Source organism: Microtus pennsylvanicus, chromosome 11, assembly GCF_037038515.1.
Source record: "Microtus pennsylvanicus isolate mMicPen1 chromosome 11, mMicPen1.hap1, whole genome shotgun sequence".
NCBI classification, from domain to species: domain Eukaryota; kingdom Metazoa; phylum Chordata; class Mammalia; order Rodentia; family Cricetidae; genus Microtus; species Microtus pennsylvanicus.
Window position 1 is genome coordinate 83,705,458 of NC_134589.1, and position 20,583 is coordinate 83,726,040.

General features: G+C 42.7%; 1 protein-coding gene across 12 annotated transcripts in view; it reads left to right on the plus strand.

Annotated features, from left to right (window-relative positions):
* Tenm2 (teneurin transmembrane protein 2) overlaps positions 1–20,583 on the plus strand; it is a 1,235,501-nt gene that overhangs the window by 858,628 nt on the left and 356,290 nt on the right. For 10 of the 12 annotated variants that reach the window (XM_075941316.1, XM_075941315.1, XM_075941317.1 and 7 more), the window contains one exon: positions 5,679–5,888. The exons of the other annotated variants lie outside the window; for them this stretch is intronic. In XM_075941316.1, coding sequence (XP_075797431.1) covers positions 5,679–5,888 — 210 coding nt within the window. The remainder of the gene's footprint in view (positions 1–5,678; positions 5,889–20,583) is intronic. 12 annotated transcript variants of the gene reach the window in all.

The window sequence follows — 20,583 nt, forward strand, 5'->3', positions numbered from 1 at the left end:
CCCGCCTAAGTGCCAACAACAGACTCAAAGTTGGGTTAAAAGAGGAACATAAAAGGTTGGCATGGGGAATCAATTGACTCATATTTTGAAAAGTTTGGAGGAGGCTGGGGTGCTTCCGGTTTGGCTGAATCCTGCTGTTCTACTAACATTAATCAGTAAGTTTTCTTCAGCTTCCCACTTCCCTTCTCATCTTCCATTGACTTCATTCACAGACAAGATCCTCTCTTCCCCTTGGTAGAAAGACACCTACAGCCATTCAAGCCTCACACTCTCCCAGAATATGGCTTGGTGAAATAGCTAAATGGGTTGGCAGGGATTGCAAACCATCGTTAAGGAACGTTGTTTAAATGCTCTAGTCCGCTCTTTTGCTTGAACTCAACAATGGACACTATTTTATGAAGTCCTTGAGGTTATGGCACCATAGGGGATTTTCGGGTTTCTGCCTATGGTTAGCTACCTCCTTGGGGTTGAATTCTGTGGTGCATGCCAGAAGAGCACCAAGGTGCACTTTTTGGCCACCAGTAAGCAATACTTGTGTAGGTACTAGTAGAATGAACCACGTAAGGCTAAGGTTTGAAGACTGGGGTTCAAACTGTAGCTCCCCAGCTGCTAATGGGGCAAGATTTGATCTCAGCTTCTCCTACCTATAAATGGGAGATAAATTAGAATGTAATTATTTCTTGAAAGTTTTGTGGGTGTTAAAGGAGAGAGCGTGTGTGAAATTATTTAGTTCCATGCTCAGCATAAAGCAAGATCTCATACTACGTGGAATTGGTGAAGAGTGTGGAAGTTAATGCCATTGTCAACCCAAGGAGCTCTAGAATCATCTTGGAGACAAGTGTCCATCTGGGTGTGCTTTGGGGGGATTACCTAGGTCATTTGAGACGGGAAAACCTACCCATTATGAATAGTGGGGTCCAGAATCTGTATATGCCTTGGTCTTTGCCTCCTGACCATAGATACAACGTGACCTGCTGTCTCAAGCTCCTCCTGTTCTCATTTGAACTAAGAAAGCAAAGGAAGCCTTCCTTCCATCGGTGGCTTTGGCTAGGTATTTTGTCACAGCAACATGACAAGTAGCTATCAGAGCACTGATCAGATTTATCTTTGTATTCCTTTGTTCCTGGTGCCGCTTTTTTATTTTGTCATGTCTTAAGTGTATCTCTCTGCTCCACCAAATATCCTGACACCCCGTCACTGCATAAATCAATTATGTATTGCCTACACAGAACACTTTAATATCAGCTCCCTATCAATCTTTCCAATGAAAAAGAACCAGTTGTTTCAAGTGAATTTGGGGCCATTGTTCTCCGGCACACCCTCTGTCATCAATTAGGGAAGATATTTCAAATGGCCGGGTAGAGCATCAATTTCGCTGTTACTATTTATCGTTTGGGGAGGAGGAACAAAAACGGTAGCCTTTTGAACTTGTTGGATGAAGTCTCGAAGATGGGGCCTGAATCTGTGTGCGCAGCAAAATGCACTGCAAATGGACATGATGGGAGTTGGAGTCAGATTTCCCACCACAGACGGTGTGTGTTGAAGCTTTCAGGACAACTGCAGTGGGTGAAGAGTGAGAACCTGGAGCACGGATAGCAAATCAGCCCTGGACATCTGCTGCCTCTCCTCGTCCAAGGCTATGCGTTTTCTAATGGATGATGTCACTACCTCCCACTGGAAGCAAGTGCAACCAGAATCCTTCTCCACATGGCATTTCAACAGCCATAATCCGTCTATCAGACATTGCACGGAATTGCTTTGTCTGGCTTCAGGTCTAGCTATAACAGAGTTTTTATAACAAAATCTTACTTGTCTGAAGACAGATATATTAGCAAACTGAATTAGTCCCTTTGCTTAAGGTCATGGAGGATCCAATCGTGCAGTTAATCAGAGTTTGATTTACATGGGGGATCTTGGAAAACCCATGCGCATACACATTCACACGTGTGCGAGACCATAGGAGCTTAATAAATGACATATTGCTGCCTTTGCATGTACCTCTTTGCTTTGTAACCAATAAGAAATATGGCTTCCTGTCCATTTGCTGAGGACTTCATACTCAATCACAAAGAAGCTGGGGAACCCACTGGGAATGAGAAGTTTCTGACATCCGTAACCTGGGAACCAAGCTAGAACATGTCACCTGGTTAGCTGCCTGCCCACACTAAGGTTTTTTGTAAGAAAACAGAGTCCACAAAGAGAGCCAGCTAAGTTCCAGCTCTCCCCCCTGTACTTTGGAACCTACTTGTATCTACACAGATGGTCTCTGTCAGTTGGAATAGTCAGGGGCAAATGTAGCCTAAGCCTACGAAAGTAGCAAACGACCTAACAAATAGAGAACAGCACACTGTTTGGGTTGGGGCAGATCTAGGGACTCAGAAATTTTCCAAGTAGTGGCAGGTACCAGCCTGCAGAAAGAAAGAAACAACCAAATCAAAATGGAGGAATTCAGAGGAGTGGGGAGCTACCAAGAGTCCCACGATGTTATGATGCAGAGTCACAGTACACAAAGCAACCCCAGGGCTTCCACCGTGTTGCGACTTTTCTTCCCTTGTCAGTATTTGTGGATGTTAAAAAGTTCTGTTGTCTGCACTTCATGAAATGAATTCACACCGAACAAAATTCCCAGAAGGTCATGTAAAGAATGATTTCACAGCAACTATCCTATCAGGCTCCTGGAAAATTGCACTTGAACCTTAGTTCCACCTCAGTCACTCAAAGGAATTTTTTTAAAAAAAGAAATTGGCTTCCAGCCACCCTTGTTCTTCAACATTCGGTTTCAGACATGCCTCACTTTAAAGCCTTACTGTTAAGTGGACATCAGCACTGATGCCACAGGACCTGGGCAGGACCCATCTGCAGTCAGAAGCCTTGAAGAAGGGTGGAGGGTAATGTCGCTACAAACATCAAAACAAAATAACAATGAAAACTTTGAACTCTGACCCATGATAGTTGCTATGTGTGGCTGTTCAAAGATGTGCCCTGCTCCTATCTGAAAGAATCCCTGGGATTGGGGGAGGTACCTTGCAAGTATCTCTCTTGTACAAATTTCCTATATTATTATGGTTATTATTTTCATTCCTGTATTACCACACTATTTGGGCTAGCATTGTGTGTAGGTGCAGGGTGAATTTGAGAAAGACAAGCCTAAGTTTAAGCCCTGCCCTTGACATCTTGCTGACAGTTGAACTTCTCTTCTTTGTTTCCGTTTTCTTGTCTATAAAATGAGAGTATTCTATTGTCACATGTGATGGGAATACATGGTCATCCCAACCTAACGAGGTTGTTTTGGAGACTAAGAGAGATGTTGCGAGAAAACAGACCAGTGCAGCGAAGGGAGAGAGATACCGTGCAATAAGCAGTACTAGTTACAATGGTGGTAGCTAGAGTTTTATTGTTTGAAGAGAGATCTATGTGAGAATTATTGACTACATGCTCACATTGATTCTGATAAAACTCCATGGCACCCAGTCCAAAGCAACTGAAAAATAAAATGTCATCTCTTATATTATTCCCTAACACCTGCGAATGTATTGCATGCTTCAAATCAAACTCCATTTGCCCATGGACTTCTCAGGGATGGTGTGTCATCATTTCAATTATGTTACTGGCCAAGAAGTTTATGATTTAGGCTTTAGGACTGAAGAGATGCCTCGGTGGCTGGGAGCAGCTCTTCCAGAGAACCCAAGTTTGGTTCCCAGCACCTACATTGGTCAGCTCGTATCCACCCTCATCTGGCTTCCATGGGAACGTGCACATACTTGTAGGAACATTCTTAGAGATATATAAATTGAAAGCCTAAAAGCCATTTAAACTTTAAAAGTATCTTAATCTCGTCAGCTTTGTGTCACTTTGGTCCCTCCAAAGGGAGTCATTTCTGTCCCTGCAAAGGGTGGCGTGCTAACAGTGGTATAAGTCCTCATTGCTACTGTTCATTGTGTTCTCTCCTGCCAGAGGACATTTTCTTCAGAGACTTACCTAAGCTTCCATTCTTTCAGGGATCTTTCTTTTCTTGTCTACCCTGACCGCTACCAAGCATCCCCTTCCTCCGCCCCTGTAGTATCCTATGCTAGTGCGCCCCACTGCCCTGCTTTCTATCACCTGAACCCTGCTTGTTCCTCACTCCTCAGAGGAGGTCTCGATGGCGGGGGATCCTTAGGATTCAGCAACACACATGCCCTTGTTGAACCCAAATCATCCATCTAGGTCACCATGTAGTTTATTTAATATAAATTCAGAAAATGCAGTTGTGAAAGTAGCGGCAAGTGTTGGTATCTACCTGAATGTTTGAAAATACGTCTATGTACACAGTTCTTCGGGAAAGCGCAATTCTTCAGGCATAGACACTTTCCGGGATTGAACTGTTTGTCTGAATCTCCTTTGTTTTCCAAACATCCTACCCTCCTCTCCACACCCCAGCTTCATGGGCCGCTCCTCCTTGCTCATTTCCATTAGTTTGCTTAGGAACAAACCAGCCGGTCACCAATTCTGATGACCCTAAATACAAGGGTACAGTTGGTGATGAACACATAATAGTTGTCATTGCTCAGGAGCCGATGTCAGGAGGCCGATGCCATGGAGAAAGAGGATCCACTAGTCGTCCGTGTGAAAGGGACCTCCTCTACCCAAGGGCAGTTCCAGGTTACTGCCCACGTTACTGGCATGACTGCTGTTCCTTATGGCACGGAGCAGCCATGCTTTGCCGCATGGGAATCTGCCATGACGTTCCAATAAACCATGTGATACAATGACTGACCAACTCACTGGCATGAAAACATGGGTCCTCTCCACCTGTTTTCACATTCTGCTCTAAGCTAAAGGATTTGAGCTTAGTGTAACCACCTTATTTCTTCACTGAGGATACAAGTCTGAGCGATAGATAATAACGTCTATGAGGACATGTAAATGGGCAGAGAGGCTAGAAAAAGTAGCTCCTGCTTCAAGTAGGCAAACACAGAGAGCTTTACTGGAGAGAAGCCGAAGTCTGGAGAATATTGGACAGGGGGTAGAAGCAGTGTGGGGGTGTGTGTCCACTAAGGTGGGAATGCAAATCTATGTAAAGGTGGGGTGACTTGGCATGTTCAAGCAAGAGAAATAAGAATTCTCAATTGAGTGGAGAGTAAAGAGCCAGGTGGAGAGGAGGAAGGGTGCCCTCTGGGTAAGGGAAGTAGGCGAACAGCTACCATCCAGAGAAGGCAGAGCGTGCATAGCATCGTGAGAAGTTCAGATTTCTTTCCCCATACAATGGAAAGTCGTTAGAGGGTGCAAAGATAGGGACTGATTTCTACCTATGAAATGCCATCTTAACTTCTGTGGGAAAGAGATGGAATCGTGCCAAAGTTGGTGGGCAATTTCGCAAGAACAGTTATTGGGAGACCAGCAAGGAGATGGTTTAGGGAGAGATGAGGAAGGCTTAGATAGAAAGAACTAGAATTTTCTAGACTGATTTTGTTCAAATGGATGCCCTTCTCTGAATTATATTAATAAAGGATCAAGTATCATACTACCAGTGGTATGTATTTGGGATGTTGAAGAAACATCAAAACCATTGAAAAGCTCATCTGGAGCGCCTCATTAACAGATATATTATATATTGTGAGCTGGTTTCAATGTGACTTTCTTAGGATGCTCTCATGACACTCATTGCTGACCTTTGACCCCTCTGTCCTCTTTCCCAGGTCGTCCCATTCCACCTACATCCTCGTCTAGCCTCCTCCCATCTGCTCAGCTGCCTAGCTCCCATAATCCTCCACCAGTTAGCTGCCAGATGCCATTGCTAGACAGCAACACCTCCCATCAGATCATGGACACCAACCCTGATGAGGAATTCTCCCCCAATTCATACCTGCTCAGAGCATGCTCAGGGCCCCAGCAAGCCGCCAGCAGTGGTAAGGAAACTCTGTGGTGTCTGAATGTGTGCTGTGTTGTGCCTGACCTTCGTGAGTCTCCCTCAAAGTGACAACTATTGACACAAAGAAGGGGAGAAGGTGCTGTGGGGGGCATCAAGGTGAAACGCATTCGTCATTTTTGTGGTGTGGCCGTTCTAAGACGCATCTGTTGAAGGTCACAGCTGTTGGGGAGGTTTTTCACTGATTCAAACAGGCTCTGAGCCTCCTTTTGTGGGAGGATTTTGCCCATGGCTACTTGTGAGAGCGTGCTGGGCTCAAAGGTGAAGTGTGGGGAGACACGGGAATATTGGATTTTGTATTACTCTGATTCTGGTCACAGCCAAGTGACCCTGGACACCCTCACATGCCCTATTCATGTGCCTCTTAGTTCCCTTGCTTTTTTTTTTTATCAGTGGCTTCTGACTTCCCTTCCTTGCTTGTTTTATATAGTTTTGCGATTAAAATGTGCTCCCTTGACATGATTATGGAATATCGTTCGAAGACTGAAGTGTTTGGGGTACGACCTCTCTATGACCCTCTGCTGGTGCCCTTCCCTTGAATTTAACGAGCTGATCACGAGGCGCTGGGATAAACACAGCTTCTAAATTCAGAGGACTTGTTTGGGTTTTCATGTTCGCGGGACAGCAGGAAGGAACACGAGGTGGTTCCGCTCTACTTTTGAGGATTTTGTGTCTCAACTCCTCCCACTCCCTACGTCTTAGATAGAATTGGCTCAAGCACAACAATAACCAGGCCTTATTTTGGATTTATCCCTTGGTGGAATGTTCACCTGAACAAATGAATACAGAGGAGGGCCCAGGATTTACCTAAGGATTCAATACCCATGACCTGAGGGGAGGCCGTGGCACAAATGAACTACTCTTAACCCAAAGCTTTGGCACTGCCTTCTGAGACAGCCCCTTGTGATGTTTATCAACCCGCTCATTAAGAGCAAGAGAGAGGGGGGCTGGAGAGATGGCTCAGTGGTTAAGAGCATTGCCTGCTCTTTCAAAGGTCCTGAGTTCAATCCCTGCCAACCACATGGTGGCTCACAACCATCTGTAAGGAGGTCTGGTGCCCTCTTGTGGCCTACAGACATACACAGACAGAATATTATATGCATAATAAATAAATTTTAAAAAAATTAAAAAAAGAGCAAGAGAGAGATTTGCATGTCAAGAATACTCTCTGAAAAGACTGCTTTGGCTCTATCCATGAATATAAGCTACCAATGGTCCCAACCTCTCAAATTATAGAGGACCTCCTAAATATATTAGGATGATTCATTCAGAAAATGGACCGATAGACTGCTACTTATGATAGCCCATGCCCTTCTTCAAAGCCAGGCCTGATATATTTAGCAAACTCATATTCTTTTTTTTTAAAAAAAAAATTATCTAATCAAATCTCTCATCAAATGAGCAATCCATTGTTGATATTATGAAGGCCTTTAATCTACCATAAATCTTTATTAGAACTCATCAGAGCTTCTAGTTTGAGAGAAATGTGATTATGGCACTCTTAAAATGACATTACATCATCGGGGTGATTGGTTTATCATTTGGAGAAGAGACATCAATCATAACTAACATAACCACACAGTAAATGAATTCAACCTTTCTACCGTGGAACAATGACACCGTAATTGCTCAAAATCAGGCTTAAAATGAAATCGGAAAATGCTCTTTCTTCAAATATGATGTTAACTTAATGGAATATATTATGAAAAATCATGTTTGAGGAAATTCTATATAATTAAAAATATGTGGAAATATATTCCCTTTTTTTCTTTCATCAGAACCTGATTTTAGCAACAGCACTCTTTTTCTTTTCTTTTTTTCCTTTCTTTTTTTTCTGCAGCAGAGATTATGTTGCATTTAATTGAACTACCCTCGCTTCTGTTTTGCTACTTTTTATTTCATACTTTATTTCATGTAATCGTGATGAATATTGTATTATGAAGGACAAGAGGCTTTTGAAATGAGGTGCACCTGCTGATCGCTTTTGAAAAACAGACAATTATTAAAGAGAAAGTGAGCTTTTAAAAACAACATCCTTTTATGCATGTATGGATGCCCAAGCAAAGATGATTTCCATAAGCGAGGTCAGTTCTTATTGCTGGGCCATTCAGAATGTTTTCTTAGTGATAGCACACAGGGTGATCTCTTTCCTTTTTGGGCGGCCGTATCAGATTGTAGGTTGTCAATACAGGTTTTTCTGTTGGCTTTGTATAAAAATCAAGGGCTCATCATCTTGGTGAAGGGGACAGATCTGTGTGTTTAGAGCCAAAATTATTCATTTGTCATCAGTTCCACCAATTTGTTCAGCTCACTTAATAAAACTGATAGTAGTTTTAGCTCCACCAATAGGAAAAAACTGCCACGGCAAATGTGAAGGTCCAAACAAGAGCCGACTTCTCCAGCAGAGCGGAGACAACCTGATTGAATAGTAGCCTTGTTCCCAACAGACTCTTATCGGAGGGTGTGCGAAGGCTAGAGCAAGCAGGTCGTCACTCAGCATCCTTCACTCCTGCTTGGCTAAATGAGAACTTGCCCGGCTCGTGTATGTGCGGACGCTCTCGCATGTGCATGTATTTCTGGTGGAATGGATTTGGGGTCCAGGGCAAACTGGGGCTTCTATCAAGATCTGAATGCAGTTGCCATGAATTTAAATTTGACATAAAGGATTGAAAATGGAGTTTGACACCAAAGATGCAGACTGCAGAGGGGTGCTGGGGTATCTTCAATTGAGTTTGATGAAAACGGCTGAATGTGTCAGGTGTCGTCACAGCCCCAGCACAGGGCCCCTGTGTTTGGGTGTGTTAAGTTTAGCTGGATAATTACACAGAATACTTTTAAGTTGGTCCCTTGGCATTGACACTGGAATCTTAAGATCAGGGAGCAGATCAGACTTTGTTGGGGATCCGCCCCCCCACCCCCGTTCGTTAAAATACCTTCCAGCATATTCTGCCCATCCGTGGCAGGAAAACATTATTTTTTTGCCCTTCTCTTATTATTTTAATGATTTGATGTCGTCAAAGCCTGTCCTTAGGACAGTCACAGCACACATGTATTGCCCAACAGGCCTCTGTTTCGAAGAGATGACCTGGATATAAAACCCAGGACCTAAAATGTTTTTTCCCAACACTAAAGTTCCTCAAAGCAACAACCATCTCACCTTTTTGTGTCGTTGGTCATTATTTTCTATGACTATAGTGCCTTCTTTAGCACATGGCACTAAACTCTCATCACCTTTGCAGCCAAGTTGCTCTAACCTTTCACCTGTGCCAACCCAGAGATACACAGGTGTCGTTGGAGAGATGTTTCCAGAACTGATATTACCAGCCCCTATAAAACATTTGCTTCCCTATAGCTGAGCTCAGGCCAGAAGCTCACCCTCTCTTTTGACCTTCTGCCAGAGTGGATTAGTGCCCATGCTGTGTCTTGTATATGCAGCAGTATACATTAAATCCTCTGATATCACTCATGTGGAAAAACATCTGCATGCCAGCAGCCGCAGAATGAAGGGTCTTACATCTGGAAAAAAGGAGGCTTCCTTTAAATCATCATTATAAGGTTTGCACTGTTATCAACGCAGTAATAAAATATATAGGCAATCACATGTTCATCCAAAAGATCTGGCTCACCTCTCTTCCATAGACAGAGTTGAGTTTTGGTTCTTTGTGTAGACTTGGAATGGTCATCGGTAACATCATGCTGAATATTAGAAATGAAAGCAAGAGGCCCTAACAGGAACCTTCCAAAAAGTCCTCAGCAGCAGAGAGAAGCCATCCAAAGATGGAGGGAGGGGGTCCACATTTGCAGGGGAACAAATGGGATGTGACCCAGGTCTTTTGTAAAACAGCAAGAGCTTGGGTTACTCTACTCTACGTGGCAACAGCACGCTCCAGTATGAAAGTTTCGGTTTGCAGATGGTGACCTATGGATGGCCTTGCCTGCCTCATTTATGGCTTCCTTATCCAGGTGTATGGAAGGCATGTTGATGTCTGTTTGCACGCAAGTCAGGGCCAGAGGTCAGGTTCAGGTGTCATTTCCCAGGTGCCATCTACGTTGTATTTTTTGAGACAGGCTCTCTCTCACTGGCCTGGGGCTCACTAAATAGACTGGGCTGGCTGCATGTGAGCCCCAGGGAGCTACCTGTTTCCACTGTCACGGTGTTTGAATTAAAGGCAGGCAGACAACTGTAACTAGATTTTCACATGTGTTTTGGGCTCAGGTCCTTGGCTTGCAAAGTCAGGGTCACACAGACTGAGCTACCCTCTACCATGTTCTTACCTAGCTATCTTAATGATTGTCCTGTTAATCTGGAATCAAAAAGAAAAAAAAGTTCTCTTTCTTGTTGTTGTTGCTGTTGTTGTTGTTGTTGTTGTTGTTGTTGTTGTTGTTGTTCTTCTTCTTCTTCTTCTTCTTCTTCTTCTTCTTCTTCTTCTTCTTCTTCTCTCTTTCTATCTATGTGTGTGTCTTCCTATACTTTCTTTTTTCCTGTTCTTTCTTTCTTTCCTTCTTTCTTTCTCTCCTTCTCCTCTCTCTCTCTCTCTCTCTCTCTTTCTCTTTAACCTCCCTCAAAACAGTTATTTCTAAAATCTCTGAAACTATAAATAGAAGGTGCAAGAATGTACAGGAAAGCCTTGGGGGAGAGCATTATATTTGTTCATATATATATATATATGTATATATATATATGTATTTCTTTATTTAATAGATATAGAAAAAAGTCTGAGTTTTCTGGCAGCCAAGGCAAAAAGAGAAACATAGATTGCAAGGTGCATAATATATAAGAGAGACAAGCAAAGAAGCTGCTTAAGAAAACACTACAATTTTCATTATGAAGTCAAAGAGAAAAATTTCCCTTAGGGAAGGTCATTTGGACATCACACAGATAACTGAATGAGGTTAAGCAATACCTGTAAAACATATGCAATTTTTCCCCCAAACTGGCTGTAAACTTCCTCTAGATAAGCTGACTGCTCTTGCAGTTTAACAGAGATGGAATAAGTGCTCAAAGATTGCACATTCTAACGGTAGAACTTGGCTTGATCAATGACAGCCCTTAATTCTTCCCACAGACCTTGTGAACTGCAGATCTCATGGGTGCCAGACGTGTGGTACCATTGCTCATTTGATGTTGGTACAGAATTAGCAGGCTCTGTAGTTAGAGCACAGTCCAAAACCATGAAAGAAGATGGCCGATGTACAAATTTTTCTTGATAATGCTATCCATTCGTGACAAGGAAGGCATCCTAACAGGACCATCTCATCTGTGGGAGAGCTGGGGATATGTGAGACGGCTCCACACCCAAGCAAATGGTCTTTAGTTTAGTGGACTTTTTAGGATTAGAGAGTTGGTTCAGTAGTTAAGAATACTTGGACTGCTCCTGCAAAGGACACAGATTCAGTTCCCAACACCCACAAGGTGGTTCACAACCACCTATAACTCCAGTTCCAGACAGTCTGATGTCCTCTTCTGACCTTCAGCAACACAAGGAACTCACATAGAACACATATACACATGCAGGCAAAACACTCGTAAAACAATGATGAAAGAAGTTGCTGCTTGTAAATTTAGTTTGGGGAGGGAAAGTCTCATTGAAAATGCTATGGATTTTCTTGCTTTCTCACCCATGGAAGTTTAATTTTATTTAGAATTTCCCCGAGAAGTTTGGAATAATTATTATGTACTTTAAGAGTATCACTCTGTCAAGTACTCTGTATTCTTCCCCTTCTTCTTTTCCCCTCCCCCACTTTTCTTCTCTGCCCCTCCCTCTCCCAGAGTCATTGTATGTGATGATGGGAGTGCTGATCCCACTTCTCTCTATACCTCCTCTTCTTCCTCTTAGCTTCATTGCACCCTTTAGCTCCTCCACTGTGCCCTTGTAGCAGATTCATAATTGATGCTTAATAAACATTTATTGAGATGATGAATGTCATCAATAACCACATTGCTTTATTATATTTACTGCTTGGCATTGTATATGTTAGAAAACAGTGGAGAACTTTATGGGAAGAAGATACCATAGGTTTTATATATATATATATATATATATATATATATATATATATATATATATATATATACATTTCCATATATATGACATTAAATTTCGCTTTTTTGCTTGTTAAGTGTCTTTAAATAATAGAGCATCTGTAAATGATAATGTTGCATTACATTTTTTTAACTAACTAGTAACACAAGTTCCTGAAAGCCCTGGGTGGATTACAGATGAGGAGGGCAGTCCTAGGAAGCTAGCCTTGAATAGGGGATGCTGGCTTTGGGTTCAGCATTCTTTGACTTTTCTTAGGGTCAAGTGAGTAGCACTCACTTTCTTAACTTGGATTTTTTTCCACCTGTGTCACTGGGTTCCAGTTCTTCCCGGCTCCCCTAAGATACCTGGACCAGCCTTTCTGAGTTATCTTTCGCTTCTTTGAGCTCCTACAGCAGTTTGCAGTACCTGCATTGCCAGTCCACTAAGCAGTATAGACTGACTCAAGGATGCTCTGAGCTGGCCACAAGGAGCTTTTCTTTCTTTCCCCCATCACAGAGCAGAACTCCCATTCCTTTCTCCCTTCCTGGAAGTTTTTATTCTGAGCACATGAGCACATTTCCTTAAGACCTTTTATTTAATCCTCACATATCCCGTGTAGCAACAGTTGCCATCACAGCCCCTTTATAGCTGAGAACACCGTGGCGTAGGAATTTGGACACTTGTCAATGTTGGTCACAGAATGTGAAAATAAAAAGCCCTAAACCTTAAACCTAATTACAAGACAACTTCCTAACTACAGAGTCTTTCTCTACCTGCCCTCTGGCAGATGTTGACCTAAGAATATGTGTGTGGCATATTGAGATGTATGACAGACAGTGGAAGCTTGGTATCAAAGGCCAGGGATTACAGTTTTAGAAAGGTCGAAGGCACCAAGTATACATCACAAAATTCCCTCTACATCTTGGCTCCTCACACCACACTCTTCCAGGGAGATTCTCATTCCAGTTCAGGGGTCCTAAGAACTCCTGATTTCTCATCTCATGGATAGCTTACCATCTGGGGAGCATCTGCATAAGGGGGAAAAGGCTGAAGTAAAAGTTGGAGAACTTGACTTTGTCTATATTTTTTTAAGTTTTAAAGATATGTGTTCCACATTGAACACACTCCATACTCCTCAACCCTCTCTTGATCCTCCATACTCTCCTACCTTTGCCGCTCCCCCATACTTCCCTCCCTGTCCTCATCCCATGTCCATTCTCCCCCCACTTTTACCCCATTTTTTCTCTTTGCTCTCTAGACAAATCCACTTTCATTTTTTCCACGTATATGTGATTTTCTAGGACTGTATGACATCTAGGAACCACCAAAGAGGAAAGGCAGAGGACATTTGTCTTTCCAAAACTTCACTTAATATGAAAGGCCAAGTCCACCTTTCTGCAAATATCACAGCTTTATTCTTTTTTTTAATGACTAAATATGTATGTATGTGCATACATATTTATATATGTGTATATATGCCACATTTTCTGTATCTACTCCTCTCTTCTTGAGCATCTACGCTGGTCCATAGTTTAACTGTTACAAATAATACTGTAAGAAGTGTTAATGTGAAAATATCTCTGTGGCATCTTACTTGGGGTGTGTAGGAAGAGGCTGTTCGTTCATTTCCAGGCTGCCCCGAAATAATGACTCAGAAACTATATTAATTACAATACTGTTTGGACAATAGCTTAAGCATAATTCTAGCAAACTCTTACATCTTAAATTAGCCTATTTCTATTATTCTATGTATTATCATGAGGCTCATGGTTTGCTGGCCAGGTTTGGGGGTGCATGTCTCCTTTGGCAGCTACATGGCATCTCCTTGACTCCACCCACTTTCTCCTCTATCTCTGCTTGGAATTCCTGCCTTGCTTTATTCTGTCCTACCATAGGCCAATAGGAGCTTCTTTATTAATCAATAGTAACAAAACATACTCACAGCATACAGAGGGGAACCCCACATCAGGGATCCTTTGTGTCAAGACCCTAGTGGAAATTTAGTAGATCTAGCTGGGAAATTTAGTCGATCTAGTTTGGGCTTTTGGAAAACCTTCATACTAATCTCCACAGAAGATGGACACTTTGCATTCCCACCAGGAATGTAGTCCACATCCTTCTCAGCATTTGTTGTTTATTTCCTCAATGACTGAAATTCTGACTAGAGTCAAATGACATCTCCACATAGCTTTGATTTGCATTTCTTTGATGGCAAGGGAGGCTGGACATTTTTTTCTGTGTCTATTGGCTATTCGTGTTTCTATCTTTTTCAAACTCTCAGTCTATCTCATTAGCCCTTTTATTCACTGGGTCTGTTTGGTTTCTTGTCACTTAGATTTTTGTGTTCTTTGAATATTATAGACATTAGACACACAGCTAGCAAAGATTTTCAGACATTCTTAGGTAGTTATTTTTTTTCCCACTCAGGTAACTGCGAACTTTGCTCCACCAAAGATTTTTGGGTTTTGGAATTCCCATTTGTTGGTTGTTGTCCTTATTTCCTTGGTGTCTAGAGTTTGATTGAGAAAGAGAACTTGACCTTTCCATATGCATTATCCCTGACTCACAGCATGTGGTCTTTCTTGGCCTCAGTTTACCTGCCTGTTATTGGTTATTGGCTTGAAAGATCACTAAGCTTCCTTCTTATGCAGCATTCTGTTTGTGAGTTTCTTATGCCTGCCTGCACCAATCTTTCTCCTCTCTCTCTCTCTCTCTCTCTTTCTCTCTCTCTCTCTCTCTCTTTCTCTCTTCCTCCTCCTCCTCCTCTCTCCTTTTTATCTCTTCCCCTTCACCCCTCTTTCCTCTCCCTCCCTTTCTTGCCCTTCCCTCTCCTCTGTCTCCCTCTCCCTCTTTTTCTCTTGGTAGGATGGGCTTCACCAATGCCAAACTTAGATATACACAGTTACACAGTGCAAATCTTTGCATATTGCCTGTATAAGTTGAGAAGTATCAGGGTATTGTAACACAAAGATGAAAAAGGTGACAGTAAGCTCAACAAGGGGGAAAACCATAATTCTACCAGCACGAACTTCAGGTTCTAGAGACTCCCAACCCAACTTCCAGAACAAAGTCTCCCATGCCAAGATTTGACAACGGGTGTACCCTCAAGCCCAAGGTGCTGCCAACTTGCCCAACAATGGTGTAGAGATCAGATTTTCTCTTCTTTCAATTTTTCCCTCCTTGAAAAATTCATATAAACAATGTGTGCATGTATAGTTTGCCCGTCCCCCAGTTTGCAGCCCGGCTATGCCTGGGACAATGCTTTTGCACCACACTGCCCGTAAGCACACAATGGAGATGGACAGGTAATTCCTTTGGAGATGCACAGTGGGGAAGTGACAGCCAGCAGAGAACTGCTTCTCCTCAGCAAACAATCTGGATATTGACACAAATCCCAGGGTCGATCAGCACTGTGTATCTTCTGCCTCTCCATCTCTGTCCCCGGCTTCTGGGTACATAAGAAGCGATGTCCCAGCAAAGCACAGCCTGCTAACAGCATGCAAGGCCTTAACAGTTTCCTGCCCTCGCCCTTTAAAACAGAATTCCCAACTCTTTAACATTCCACATTTAACTCAAAGTGCAACGTCCTGTATAAGCTTTAATAGTCATTTTACAATACAGCCTAGTATCTTATTGACATTGACTCAAATTTTTTTTAAATCAAAACATATGTATATTTTCCGATGGAAATTCCTTAGTCCCACCAGATAAACAAGATTTAAGGATTCGTGTGTATCTTTTAAAGTGTGGGCTTTGAACTCCTTACTGCTTGAATTCAACCTGTTGTTCAGATACTTTTTGACATGTTAAAATTGAACAGGATATAACTATTTTTAAAAATGGTAAAACAGCATTGTCTATAGCTCCTGAAGCCAGCACAAATCATTAAATGATATCCTAATGCCCCCAAATATCTTGAAAAGAGATTTTGAAAATTCAGTGGAAAAATTTAGTTTAAAAATCAATTGAAGCAGAGATTGGATTTGATATTATTTTTCAAACTGTTTTTAAAGCTCAGTTGAGTTGACATGGAATAATTGTAAGTATGGAGTACAAAAATGTACCTCACATATATAATATGTAATTTTAGGGTTTCCTTTTTAGTTTAACAAATATTTAAAAGTAGTGAAGATCTGTCCAGGATCTTGGACAGGTGTTTGACTCTTGAGTTGGACCCTAAACAAACAAACACTTTTTACAATGTACTGTTTGGAAGTATCGAGAATTTCAAAGATACACATAACAGGGTTTGATAAATCAGCCCCACCACCACTTTCCGTTTCCAATTCCATATACTCTCTTTAAACCTGCTGAGTCCACTTAGTGTTGTCATTATGTGTGTGGGTGTCGGGGCACCCCCTGGACATTCCTAAAGAAGACTGATTCCCCTGTCCACAGCAGCCATCAACTGCCAATAGCTCAGCCCCTTAACTAACGTGGGACTTCATGAGCCCTTCCCACATCCTGGCTGGCTTGATCTTGTATAGGTCTGATGCCAGCAGACACAGCCAATAATGAATTCTAACACACACTTCTCAACTGTGGTTTAAAAAAATATATCATGAACGCTATCATTTTTTTCCATACTTTGCACATAACTCTGTGCTCACACTGTGTGGAACCATCCATCTCCAGGATTAGTTTCATCCACCCCAACAGATGTGTATGCATTTCTGGTGGAATGGATTTGGAGTTCAAGGTATACTGGGAATTCTATCAGGATGTGAAAGCAGTTGCCATGGATTTAAATTGACATAAAGGATTGGAAATAGAGTTTGACACCCATTAACCTCCCTTAGCTCCTGGCAACCATCATTATATTTTTTTTCCCTCTGAGTTTGGCCACTCTGGGGCCTCATATAAATAGAATCCGGCTATGTTTGTTCTTTCATGGGTGACTGATAGTTCAGTTAATGTAATGCCTTCGGGTTCCATCCTTGTTGCAGCAGGGGACAGAATTCCTTTCCTTTTAACATGATTAATTTCTATTGTGGATATTCTGTGTGTCACGCTTCTTTAGCTACATGCCCATCTGTGGACACTCAGATTGGGCCACCTTTTAGTGGGACCTGTTTGAACTTTGACTCCTTTGGGGATTGTTCTCCCTGGTAGAACCACTGACTCGTGTAGTAGAGCTGGGTTTAAAATTCTTGATGAGTTGCCGTACTGTTTTCACGGTGGCCACAGCATTTGCCATTCTTCCAGGAACCCACCAAGATTTCAGCTTTTCTATTTGTTTCTGGATTTTTTTTTCTCAGTGGCAGCCATTCTGGTTGGTCTAAAATGTCATCTACTATGGCTGTGCTTACAGTCCCTAGTGCCTAGTGCTGTCAATATTCTTTCAAGGGCCGTGGAGACGGCTCAGCAGGTGTGGGCACTTGTGGCAAAGGCTAGAGACCAGATTTTGATCCCAGGGACCTACACACCAGAGGGAGAGAACTGTTCCTGTAGGTTGTTCACTGACATCTACTCATGTGGTTTGGCATGCATGACCACACACACACACACACACATACATACATACTCATACATACACACACACACACACAGTAAATACATAAATGTAAAAATCTGTAAATCTTCATTTAAGACATTTGCTCCATTTTTAATTGAATTGTTTGGTTTTGTTGTTATTGACTGATGGGAATTCACTTCATAGTCTGGGTCTCAGTTGCTTCTCACATACCTAAACAGCAGATATTTTCACCCACTCCCTGGGTTGTCTTGCATGTTGTGGATAACAGTCTTTGAAGTGCCAATGATTTCCATTTTGGCCTAGCCCAAGCTAGTTTTCCTTATTGCCATGCTCCTGGTGTCATACAACAAACACTTGTAGGGACTAATTCTATGGGACTCATGTTCTGATGTCTTTCCAAATGGTGACTCGTTCAATCCTTACCACGAAGAAAGGCAAAAGAAGTCCAGGGGACCAGCCTGTCACTAATCAGGGGACTTAGATGGTGTTGGGAACTGGCCTGCATTCACAGTTAGGTCAAGGTGGGTTTGTTTGTTGAGTGCTAAATCTCAACACTGCCCAAGGCCCCTCTGTGACTGGTGAACAGATAAAATGATAAAATGAAAGAAGAATGCTTCATGACAGCATCCAAATACAAGCAAGCGAATGCCAACAGTCTCTATAAGCCTAGTTTTGTTGCCACATCAAAACACTTGAAGCTTGCTTATACAGAAGAGAGGTGCATGTAGCTTATGACTTCGAAGTCTTTAACTGGAACATCAGCTCTGGCAAGGGCCCCTTGCTGTATCACCTCAATGGCAGATGTCACTCGAGTGGCAGGAGCATGCAAGAGTTGCAAAGCACAGGAGAGCAGCCAGACCTCCCATTAGGCCTATATCTTAAAGGTCCCCACCTCTTAGTGGTACCCATTCGTTGACAGCACCAAATACAGGAGTGGATCAGTTCCTCTGAACCCTTCCTCACACTTTGATTCAAACACCGGTCACCCCACTGGCCTCACTGGAATAGGTGAATGCATTTTGCTTGGCCCCCTGTGTTCCCTCCTGGTAGTGCCTTGCTGGCCTTGCTGGGGCGTACTGACACCATTATGCTGTAAATTTGGATTATGATCCCGGCTTTACAGGTGGCAAACCAGTGACTCAGAGATAGTCTGTGACTTGTATAAGGATGTGTACACGCTGCTATTAAGAAAGACAAAACACTGAACCAAAGAGATCAGTCGCCAGAAAAGTTGATTAGCATATGCAAATTGAAGCAACAAGTGTAAAGATAATTCTAGAGGTGCTGACCCGTGGATGAGAGTGCTTACTGACTGAGCATTGGGACTTGACTTGGGTTCCCCCACACCTACAATGATGATGATGATGATGATGATGTCACAGCCATACAGGTTAGTAACCCCAGCACTGGGGCTCAGAGTCAGGAGGATGGCTAGGATTTTAATGATCAGACACCCTGCAGAAACAAACAAAACACAAACTACAGACTCAGTGAGAGGTTCTGTCTCAAGGGGATAAGAGAGAAAGTGATAAAACGGGACACCAAGTATCCACCTGTCACTCAACACAGGTGTACTGGGTGAGTGTACCAGCACACACACATACACAACCTGCTAAAAAAAATTCTATGCAAATCATATGTTCAAAGCTAAATAAGTTGTCACCGTTCCCTACATGGCTTATGTGTCTGAGCATCATATCCAAGCGCGATGGGGCCAAGGTGGACCAAATGACGAGACTACGGACTCTTGAAAACACAGGGGAAGGGAGGGGGTATGAGTGGAGTGAGCAGGTGTAGAGAAAAAGCCCAGCTTTGCACCTTCTAGGGGGAGAAGTCACTGAGCAGCTCGTTTTTAAAATATGAAAACCCAAGAAATAGCAGCAGTGCATGCTATTTATAGACCTAGAGATAAATACCAAAATAATCAGCTAAAAAAAGGAGAATGCAGTTGCTGCTGGGCTGGAAGAAACCAGTGGTGATGGAAAGGGCTTGCTATTTTTGAGCCAAATATCGTAGAACTGCCTGATTCCTCAAACTGCACATTTTTCTTGTTTGCGTGGAAAGAAAACATTTTAAAGGAAAACACAGAAATGGGGCATGAAAAATACTCAATGGGCTGTTTGGACCCTGGAATTGGGAACCATGTCCCTTCTCCAATCTATTTTCTTCCAGTACATACGCACTGGTTAGGGACCACTTGTTTGAAGTGACATTAGGAACCTCAGCCTTTGGCGTCTATGGTTTAGAAACCCTGCAAAGATGCTATGGTGTTAGGTCTCTACCCCACTCCGTTCCAAACCCCAGACCTAAGAACAGAGACAATTCCACAACTATCTTTTGGCTCTGTTACTGAGTCCCATCTAAGTGTGAAGCTTCCCTAGCCGTGTCCGCCCGGCAAGAGCATCCCCTTGTCAGAGTGGCGAAACAATCTCAGAGTCTGCCTCATTCAATTTAGCACCTCATTACACTCTAATTTGTAATAGTCTCTTGGTGTTTCATGCATATAAGTCATCTGTGTCAACATTAAATTGTCACCACTTAAAGACAGGGGTCGCTTCTTCAGTTGGCTTGTATCACTTAGTATCTTTCAGGAACTGAAATCATCATAACATCCTTGTTGAGACAGCTTTAAAAGGGCAGCTTCAAAATGGGGCCAGCAAATGTGGGGTACATCCTCACAAAAGGCCTGTTGATGGCAAGTCGCTGTAAGGTTAGATCCAAGGGCCCCTGCTGTTGTGGGTATACCATTCACCTCTTTCTAAGAGAATAGAAAAATAGCCCTCCATCTTCATACGGCCCTCTTCTCCCACGAAAGTCTGTGGGGCTCAGAGTCTCTTTGTCCTCACAAGAATACCAGTCACAAAGGGTACTTCGTGATCATCCAAAATTAATTCAACTGAATGATATCTTCAAGCAAAACCACTAAATCCAAACAAGGTTGCCTTCCAGGTCATACATTGTGTGGAGTAAAGGATACAGTTCCACCCACAACAGTATCCGATTCGATGCCAAGCAGTATAGTCCTGTACAGGGTGTTCATCCCTGTCTGCTAGCTGGCCTAACTATGCTCCCCTATAGTCCCTATTAGATTCCAGCTCTCTGAAGGTAAGAACTAAATCTCCCCAGTGGTCCGCTGTATTCTTTGCGTGTAGCCAGAACTGAGCTTGACAGGTTTC